At 57.4% G+C, this 9,987-nt stretch overlaps 1 protein-coding gene across 1 annotated transcript; it reads right to left on the bottom strand.

Annotated features, from left to right (window-relative positions):
- Positions 1-5,069: 5,069 nt before the first annotated feature.
- On the bottom strand, positions 5,070-9,824 carry LOC133224915 (DNA-directed RNA polymerase II subunit RPB1; the record flags this gene model as incomplete). Its single annotated transcript, XM_061376839.1, has 4 exons — positions 5,070-6,270; positions 7,591-7,740; positions 7,973-8,086; positions 9,638-9,824. Coding segments are annotated over 4 exons (1,566 nt in total), but the record flags the coding sequence as incomplete, so codon positions are not given.
- Between the last annotated feature and the right edge of the window lie 163 nt (positions 9,825-9,987).

The raw sequence follows: 9,987 nt of genomic DNA, 5'->3' as shown, positions 1-9,987 counted from the left end.
CAGGTAAATTACCACCTCCTCCATCCAACCACCTCCTCCATCCACCTCCTCCATCCATTCACCTCCTCCATCCATTCACCTCCTCCATCCAATCACCTCCTCCGTCCATCCACCTCCTCCATCCAACTTTTTTTTTTTCACCTCCTCCATCCACCTCCTCCATCCATCCACCTCCTCCATCCATTCACCTCCTCCATCCAATCACCTCCACCACCCACCTCCATCCATCCACCTCCTCCTCTCTCTCTCCTCCATCCATTCACCTCCTCCATCCAATCACCTCCATCCATCCACCTTCTCCATCCATCCACTTCCATCCATCCACCTCCTCCATCCAATCACCTCCATCCATCCACCTCCATCCATCCACCTCCTCCATCCATCCACTTCCATCCATCCACCTCCTCCATCCAATCACCTCCATCCACCCACCTCCATCCATCCACCTCCTCCATCCACCTCCTCCATCCATCCACCTCCATCCATTCACCACCTCCATCCATCCATCCATCCATCCACCTCCATCCACCTCCTCCATCCATCCACCTCCTCCATCCATCCCACTCCATCCACCTCCTCCATCCATTCACCTCCTCCATCCATCCACCTCCTCCATCCATTCACCTCCTCCATCCATTCACCTCCTCCATCCATTCACCTCCTCCATCCATCCACCTCCATCCATCCACCTCCTCCATCCACCTCCTCCATCCACCTCCTCCATCCATTCACCTCCTCCATCCATTCACCTCCTCCATCCATCCACCTCCTCCATCCACCTCCTCCATCCATTCACCTCCTCCATTCACCTCCTCCATCCACCTCCTCCATCCAATCATCTCCATCCAATCTCATCCACCCATCCATCCATCATCCATCCATCCATCCATCATCCATCATCCATCCACCCACCCACCCCATGGCATTCCCTTTTGGGGTTTTTTGTGATCCCACCTGCGAGCCCCACGATGAGGATGAGCCCGATGGCGCGTCCCATCCCTGCGGAGCCGGAGCCGGAGCCGGAGCTGGAGCTGGAGCCGGAGCCGATGTGAGCCGACAGAACAAGGGGCAGGAGCAGGGACTTTGGCCCGGGTGGGGATGGAGGGGATGACGCAAGCAGTGACATAATCGGGAGCCACTTCCTGGTCCGCACCCCAATGCCTTTGGGTTGTAAATGGGTGGGAACGGGCAAGGGAAGGGAAACAGGGAATGGGATATGGGGTATGGGGTATGGGGGATATGGGGTATGGGGTATGGGGTATGGGGTATGGGATATGGGATATGGGGTATGGGGTATGGGATATGGGGTATGGGGTATGGGGTATGGGATATGGGATATGGGGTATGGGATATGGGGTATGGGATATGGGGTATGGGATATGGGATATGGGGTATGGGATATGGGATATGGGGTATGGGATATGGGGTATGGGGTATGGGGTATGGGATATGGGGTATGGGATATGGGATATGGGGTATGGGGTATGGGGTATGGATATGGGAATGGGGTATGGGATATGGGATATGGGGTAATGGGTATGGGGATATGGGGTATGGGGTGTGGGATATGGGGTATGGGATATGGGGTATGGGATAGGGGTTATGGGATATGGGGTATGGGGTATGGGATATTTGATACAAAGATAAGGGGTATGGGGAATGGGATATGGGGGATGGGGTATGGGATATGGGGTATAGGATATGGGGTATGGGGTATGGGGGTTGGGATATGGGGTATGGGGTATGGGATATGGGATATGGGGTATGGGGTATGGGATATGGGGTATGGGGTATGGGATATGGGGTATGGGGTATGGGGTATGGGGTATGGGGTATGGGATATGGGGTATGGGATATGGGGTATGGGGTATGGGGTATGGGATATGGGGTATGGGATATGGGAATGGGGTATGGGATATGGGATATGGGAATGGGGTATGGGATATGGGGTATGGGGTGTGGGATATGGGGTATGGGATATGGGTTATGGGATATGGGGTATGGGGTATGGGATATGGGATACAAAGATAAGGGGTATGGGGTATGGGATATGGGGTATGGGGGATGGGGGATGGGATATGGGGTATAAGATATGGGGTATGGGGGATGGGGGTTGGGATATGGGGTATGGGGTATGGGATATGGGGGATGGGGTATGGGGGGTATGGGATATGGGGATGGGGATGGGGTATGGGATATGGAGGATGGGATATGGGGGATGGGTTATATGATGTGTTGGGGGAGGGGGGCATCATTCCCTCCCAACACACCCAGTCAGTTGCCAGCACCTATGATAAATGCTGGGAGCAATGCAGAGATATCCCAGCTGCTCCAGCCAATGAGCCGGCTTCACTGGGAGCTGGGCTCAGGTGCCCCTATACCAGTGGCCATGGCATGGGGAGCAAACAAGAGGATTAGAGACGTGTGCTCGTCTATGGGGTATGGGATAACAGGCATCACAGAAACATGGTGGGGTGGCTCCTATGGCTGCAGTGATGGAATGGGAGCTTCCAGGCCCCATAGGCAAGGAGGGGTGGAGCCCTTTATGTTAGGGACAGGCTGGGGAGTATGGAACTGTGGGGACAGGGGAGCAGTCAATGGAGAGCTTGTGGGTCAGGGTTAACGGGAGAACAGCGATGGGAGACGTTACTGTGGGGACCCCCTGATGAAGAGGAGCCTGCGGATGAAGCCCTCTATGCTTCAAGCACCCTTTGCTTCAAGAGAGCAGAGTCTGGCCTCTTCAGGAGCCTGCTCGGTAAGGCTCCATGGGATACAGCCCTAGAGGGCAGGGGGGCCCAAGGCTGCTGGTTGGTCTCCAAGGGTGACCTGCTCCAAGCTCAGGAGCGCTGCATCCCAGCGAGAAGGAAGCGCAGCAGGAGGGCCAGGAGGCCTCCATGGGTGGATGAGGAGCTGATGAGGAAAATTCCAAGGAAAAAAGGGAAAAAATTCCAACGAAAGAAGAAAAATTGAAATGAAAAAGTGGCAGCGAGGACGGGCGAACTGGGAGGAGTACAGGGAGGCTGTGCAGGAAGCGATGGACCAGTGAGAACTGAACTTGGGTAGGGATGGTAAGGACAACAGGAAGGGATTCTACAGGGACACAGCAAATACACTAGGGAGAGCATAGGCCCCCTCAGGAAGCCCTTGGGAGAACTGGTTACACTGGACTGAGGTTCTCAATGACTCCTTCACCTCGGTCTTCCCTAGCAAAGGCTCTGAACTTGACCATGCCCAAGCCCATGGGTCCTGATGGAATCCATCCATGGGTCCTGAAGGAGCTGGGGAATGCAGTTGGTAAGACACTGGCCATCGTATTTGAAAGATCATGGCAGGGAGGTGACGTTCCCAAAGACTGGGAAAAGGGGAATATGACCCCCGTTTTTAGAAGGGGACCAGTCAGTCTCACCCCCGTGCCTGGCCACATCGTGGAGCAGATCCTCCTCAAGGCATGCCAAGGCACATGGACAACAACAAGCGTGGCTTCACCATGGGCAAACCCTGCCTGACCAATCTGGTGGCCTTCTATGGTGGGGCTATGGAGCTGATGGGCAGGGGTAGAGCAGTTGATGGCATCTAACTGGGTTTGTGTTAAGTGTTTGATGCTGTCCCACACGACATCCTTGTCTCTACATTGGAGACATCAGTTTGATGGATGGACCACTGGGTGGGTAAAGAACCGGTTGGAGGGATGCACACAAAGAGCTGTGGTCAATGGCTCAATGTCCAACTGGAGACCAGTAACGAGCGGTTCTCTTCATGGCCTTGCTGCTTGGCATTGTTTATTCCTCCCCATTCTCATCCATCCCAGGTGGCTGAACGTCATCCTTTGAAGCTAGTGCTGAATAGGGGGGAGACCCTGGAGATCCTGGGCTGCATCAACAGGAGCGTGACCAGCAGGTCGGAGGAGGTGATCCTGCCCCTTTATTCTGCTCTCGTGAGACCTCACTTGGGAGTACTGTGTGCAGTTCTGGTGTCCTCAACATAAAAAGGACATGGAGCTGTTGGAACAAGTCCAGAGGGGCCACGAGAATGATCAGGGACTGGAGCACCTCCTCTATGAAGACAGCCTGAGAAAGTTGGGGCTGTTCAGTCTGCAGCAGAGAAGGCTGCGTGGAAACCTCATAGCAGCTTCCAGTGTCTGAAGGGGGGCTATAGGGATGCTGGGGATGGACTCTTCATTAGGGACTGTAGTGACAGGACAAGGGGTAATGGGTTAAAACTTAAACAGGGGAAGTTTAGATTGGATATAAGGAGGAAATTATTTCCTGTTAGGGTGCTGCGGCACTGGAATGGGTTGCCCAAGAAGGTTGTGAATGCTCCATCCCTGGCAGTGTTCAAGGCCAGGTTGGACGAGGCCTTGGGCGAGATGGTTTAGAGCGAGGTGTCCCTGCCCATGGCAGGGGGTTGGAACTTGATGATCTTAAGGTTCTTTCCAACCCTAACTGTTCTATGATTCTATATGGGATATGGATATAGGGTATGGATATGGGGTATGGGGTATGGATATAGGGCACGGGATATGGGGACATCGGGGATGCCTTTGGCTCCCTGTGCCCCCCCCATCCCCTCCTTCCCCGTCCCCATGGCGCCCCCTGGCGGCTGCGCGCTCCCGGGCGCTCCCTTTCAGCCCCGTCCCGATGGGGCCGCGGGTTCGAATCCCGGCGCTGCCAACGCGGGGTCATCACCGGGGGGGGGAGGGTGAGGGGGGGGTGTTGGGGGGAGTCCCCCTCCCCCCACAAACGGAGCCACAGCTCAAAATCACTAAAACCTTTATTTCCAGCCCAAAATGTCCCATTCCCCCACCCCCCATTGAAGCCCGATGTAAAGGTGGGGGAGGGGCCAAGCACCCCCCCCCCGCATTGAACCCCTCAATTACCCCCCTTATGTTGTATTCCCCCCTATTACCTAACACCCCCCATAAGTTACCCCCGTTTGGAGTTATTGGGTGTCCCCAACACCCCAACATGGGGACCCCCCCTTTGACCCTCCCCTAGCCCAATATGGGGATCACCCCCCAACTTTGGGGTCACCTCCCCATTGAAGCTTACCTACAACCCAAAGCATCCCCCACCCCATTGTCACCCACCCAGCTTGGGGTGGTGACAGCAACTTATGGGTCAGCCCCATAGCCTGACGGGGGTCCCCCCACCCCGGCTCAGTTGTCCTCGTCGCTGTCGTCGGGGCTGATGGCTGGGCTGGTGAGGCTGTAGGTGGGGGACGTGGGGCTGTAGCCAGGGGATGTAGGGCTGTAGGTGGAGCCCTTGGGGCTGGTGGGGCTGTAGGTGGGGGATGTGGGGCTGTACTTGGGGCTGGTAGGGCTGTAGGTGGGGCTGGTGGGGCTGTACTTGGGGCTGGTCGGGGTGTAGACGGGGCTGGTGGGGCTGTAGGTGGGGGACGTGGGGCTGTACTTGGGGGTGGTGGGGCTGTAGGTGGGCGAGGTTGGGCTGTACTTGGGGCTGGTGGGGCTGTACTTGGGGCTGGTGGGGCTGTACTTGGGGCTGGTCGGGGTGTACTCGGGGGAGCTGGGGCTGTAGCTGGGGCTGGTCGGGGTGTACTTGGGGGAGGTGGGGCTGTAGCTGGGGCTGCTGGGGCTGTAGCTGGGGCTGCTGGGGGTGTAGGTTGGGGACTGCGGGGTGTAGCGGGGGCTGGAGGGGCTGTAGCTGGGGGAAGTGGGGCTGTAGCTGGGGGAAGTGGGGCTGTAGCTGGGGGAGGTGGGGCTGTAGTTGGGGGAAGTCGGGGTGTAGTTGGGGCTGGTGGGGCTGTAGCTGGGCGAAGTCGGGCTGTAGCTGGGAGAGGTCGGGGTGTAGTTGGGGCTGGTGGGGCTGTAGTTGGGGCTGGTAGGGCTGTAGCTGGGTGACGTCGGGCTGTAGCTGGGTGATGTGGGGCTGTAACTGGGTGAAGTTGGGCTGTAGCTGGGAGAAGTTGGGCTGTAGCTGGGCGAGGTGGGGCTGTAGCTGGGAGAAGTGGGGCTGTAGCTGGGCGAAGTCGGGCTGTAACTGGGAGAAGTGGGGCTGTAGCTGGGCGACGTCGGGCTGTAACTGGGCGACGTCGGGCTGTAGCTGGGTGACGTCGGGCTGTAACTGGGCGAAGTGGGGCTGTAGCTCGGTGACGTGGGGCTGTAGTTGGGTGACGTCGGGCTGTAGCTGGGTGAGGTTGGGCTGTAGCTTGGCGAGGTGGGGCTGTAGCTGGGGCTCTGTGGGGTGTAGCCCCCCGGTGAACGCGGCTCGTAGGCGGGTGACGTTGGGCTGTAGCTGGGTGACATGGCACCACCTGGAGAGAGAGGACAGCAGGGTTATTGGGGGGCCCAACACAGGTGTTGTGGGGGTTGCTTTACAGTGGGTTTGGGTGCTTTCGAAGCGGTTCGGGTGTTGTCAGATTTCAGGTGTGGGGTGTTGCAGATGTATTTCGGGTGTTTTTACAATGTTTTGGGGGTGTTTTTTAGAGCGTTTTTGGCATTTTGGGGTATTGTTGCAGTGTTTTGGGGTGTCTTACATTGTTTTGGGGTGGGGGTTGGGGTGTTGCCGTAGTGGTGTTGTGGTGTTTTAACATTCTTTTGCAGTGCTTTGGGGTGTTGCGCTTGTCTTTGGGGTGTTTGAGCAGTGTTTTGGGGTGGTTATTTGTGTTGTTGGGTTGGGGTGTTGTCAGAGTGTTGGGGGGTGGCTTTGCAGTGGTTCCGGTGTTGTCGGGGTGTCTGGGGTGGTTCTGCAGTGGTTTGGGTGTTGGCAGGGTGGGTTCGGGTGTTCTCAGAGTGGTGGGGGGTGGTTTTGCAGTGGTTTGGATTTTCACAGGGTGGGTTCAGGTGTTGTCGGGGTGATCCTGAAGCGGTTTGGGTGTTGGCAGGGTTGTTTCAGGTGTTGTTGGGGTGTTGGGGTGTTGGGGTGTGTTCTTAGGGTGGTTTAGGGTGTTGCCAGGGTGGTCTCGAAGTGGTTTGGGTGTTGGCAGGGTGTGTTCTTGGGGTGGTTCGGGTGTTGTTGGGGTGGTTTCGAAGTGGTTTGGGTGTTGGCAGGGTGAGTTTCGGGTGTTGTCAGTGTGTGTTTCTCGGTGTGGTCTTGAAGCGGTTTGGGTGTTGGCAGGGTGGGTTTGGGTGTTGTCGGGGTCTGTTCTTGGGGTGCTTTGGGTGTTGTTGGGGTGGTTCAGAAGTGGTTTGGGTGTTGGCAGTGTGGGTTCAGGTGTTGTCGGGGTGTGGTCTTCGGGTGGTTTTGAAGTGGTTTGGTTGTTGGCAGGGTGGGTTCGGGTGTTGTCGGGGTCTGTTCTTGGGGTGATCTTGAAGTGGTTTGGGTATTGGCAGGGTCGGTTCGGGTGTTGTCGGGGTGTGTTCTTGGGGTGCTTTGGGTGTTGTTGGGGTGGTCTTGAAGTGGTTTGGGTATTGGCAGGGTCGGTTCGGGTGTTGTCGGGGTGTGTTCTTGGGGTGCTTTGGGTGTTGTTGGGGTGGTCTTGAAGTGGTTTGGGTATTGGCAGGGTCGGTTCGGGTGTTGTCGGGGTGTGTTCTCGGGGTGGTTTGGGTGTTGCTGGGGTGGTTCTGCGGTGCTCTGGGTGTCTTTGGGCTGCTGTCAAGGTGTTGTCGCGGTGTCGCTGTGGGGCTGCACTCACCGGGGGAGGGGATGTAGGGGCTGGAGGGCCCGGGGGAGCCGGGAGAGCCGGGGGTCGGGGACCAGGCCGGGGAGTAACCGGGGCTGAAGCCGCTGGCGTCCGAGGCGGCGCTGGGGGAGAAGCCGGCGCCTCCGGGGGTCATCCCACTGCCTGCAGGGGGCAAAAACAGGGGGTCAGGACCCACAACTGCACCACCCCCCCCATAGCCCCAAGGACCCCAAACTGCCCCATGGGCAACAAATCTGCCCCAGGGACCCTCAATTGACCCCACCTCAGTCTGCCCCACAGCACCCCAATGTCTCTTCAACCATCCCACTGTACCCCAATTTATCCCCCAGCCCCCTCCCAGTGCATCCCAGTGCTCCCAGTCCCCATCACTCACCCACACTGGGGGACCAGGCCCCATAGGCGGGGGTAGCTCCTTGGTTCCAGGGTGTCATGGCTGGGGACAGGCCCCCCATGGGGCTGGGGGCAGACCCAAAGAACATTCCAGTAGCTGGGAAGAGAAGAGGAGGAGGGGATTAGAGGGGTCCCAATGGCTGGGGGGGGATCCCAACATTCCCATCCCATCCCCATCTCATTCCCGTACTCACGCCCACCCATGCCTCTTCCTGGCAGGGTGCTGGGAATCTCCATCCTCATCCCATCCCCATTCTCATTGCCAGGCCCATCCCATCCTCATCCCCATCTCCATTCTGTCTCTATCCTATCCCCACCCCATCTCCACCCTATCCCCATCCCATCTCTATCCTACGTCCATCCTGTCCCCACCCCGTCCATCCTGTCCCCACCCCATCTCCATCCCATCCCCACCCCATCTCCATCCTATCCCCATCCCATCTCTGCCCTATCTCCATCATATCTCTGTCCTATGTCCATCCTATCTCCATCCTATTCCATCCCATCCCCAGCCCATCTCCATTCTATCCACCCTCCATTTCTACCCTATCCCCATCCTATGAGCACCCCATCTCCATCTGTCTCCCATCTCCACCCCCATCCCTCTCCCATCTTCACCCTGTCGCCATCCCATCCTCCACCCCATCTCCATCCCATCCCCATCCCATCTCCATCCCATTTCAATGCTATTTCAATCCTATCCCCATCCCATCTCTGCCCTCTCTCCATCATATATCCCACATCCATCCTATCCCATCCCATCTTCGCATCTCCATCCTAACCCCATCCCTTCTCCGTCCCATCCCCACCCCATCTCCATTCTATCCACACTCCATCTCTACCCTATCCCCATCCTACGAGCATCCCATCTCCATCCCTCTCCCATCTCCACCCCATCTACATTTTACCTCCATCCTATCCCTGTCCCAAATCCATCCCATCCCCACCCTAACCCCATCTCATCTCCATCCCGTTTCCATTCTATCCACACCCCATCTCTATCCTATCCCCAGCCTAGGAGCATCCCATCTTCATCCCTCTCCCATCTCCACCCCCATCCCTCTCCCATCTCCATCCCATCCCCACCCCATGTCTATTCCATCTCCATCCTAACCCCATCCCATCCCCATCCCATCCCCATCCTAACCCCATCCCATCTCCATCCTAACTCCATCCCATCCCCACCCCATCTCCATCCCATCCCCATCTTAACCCCATCCCATCTCCATCCCAACCACATGCCATCCCCATCCTAAACCCATCCCATCTCTAGCCTAACTCCATCCCCATCCCAATCCTAACCCCATCCCATCTTCACCCCATCTCCATTTTACCTCCATCCTATCCCTATCCCATCCCCACCTGATCCCCACCCTAACCCCATCCCATCCCCACCCTATCTCCATTCTATCCACGCCCCATCTCTATCCTAACCCCATCCTAGGAGCATCCCATCTCCATCCCTCTCCCATCTCCATCCCATCTCTATCCCATCCCATCTCCATCCTAACCCCATCCCATCCCCATCCCATCTCTATCCCATCTCTCTCCCATCCCCATCCCATCTCCATCCTAACCCCATCCCATCCCCATCCCATCTCTATCCCATCCCCATCCCCTCCCCACCGCACCCCGTCCCCGCACTCACGCCCCCCCATGCCCATCCCGGGCAGGGTGCTGGGGATCTCCATGCCGTGCTTGCACTTCTCAGCGTCCAGGAGGAGGTCGAAGCAGCCGGTGCCGGCGGGCGCCAGCTGCCCCAGCATGATGTTCTCCGACACCCCCTTCATGGGGTCGCTCTCGCCGTGCGCCGCCGCCTCCATCAGCACGTCCACCTGCGGGCGCGCAGCACGCGTCAGCATAGAACACACACAGATCGGCCCAAAACACACCCAAAGCAGCCCAAAACAGACCCAAATCGGCCCAAAACAGACCCACATCAGCCCAAAACAGACCCAAAGCAGCTAGCAATACGTAATCTCTAACCAAAGGCCAAAA

The sequence above is a fragment of the Neopsephotus bourkii genome, unplaced genomic scaffold (assembly GCF_033783945.1).
Source record: "Neopsephotus bourkii isolate Nb327-2 ecotype Australia unplaced genomic scaffold, CSIRO-AGI_Nbou_v1 NB_1743, whole genome shotgun sequence".
Lineage (NCBI taxonomy): Eukaryota > Metazoa > Chordata > Aves > Psittaciformes > Psittacidae > Neopsephotus > Neopsephotus bourkii.
Note: the sequence above shows the minus strand (reverse complement) of the source record. Positions and strands in the feature narration are given on the sequence as shown.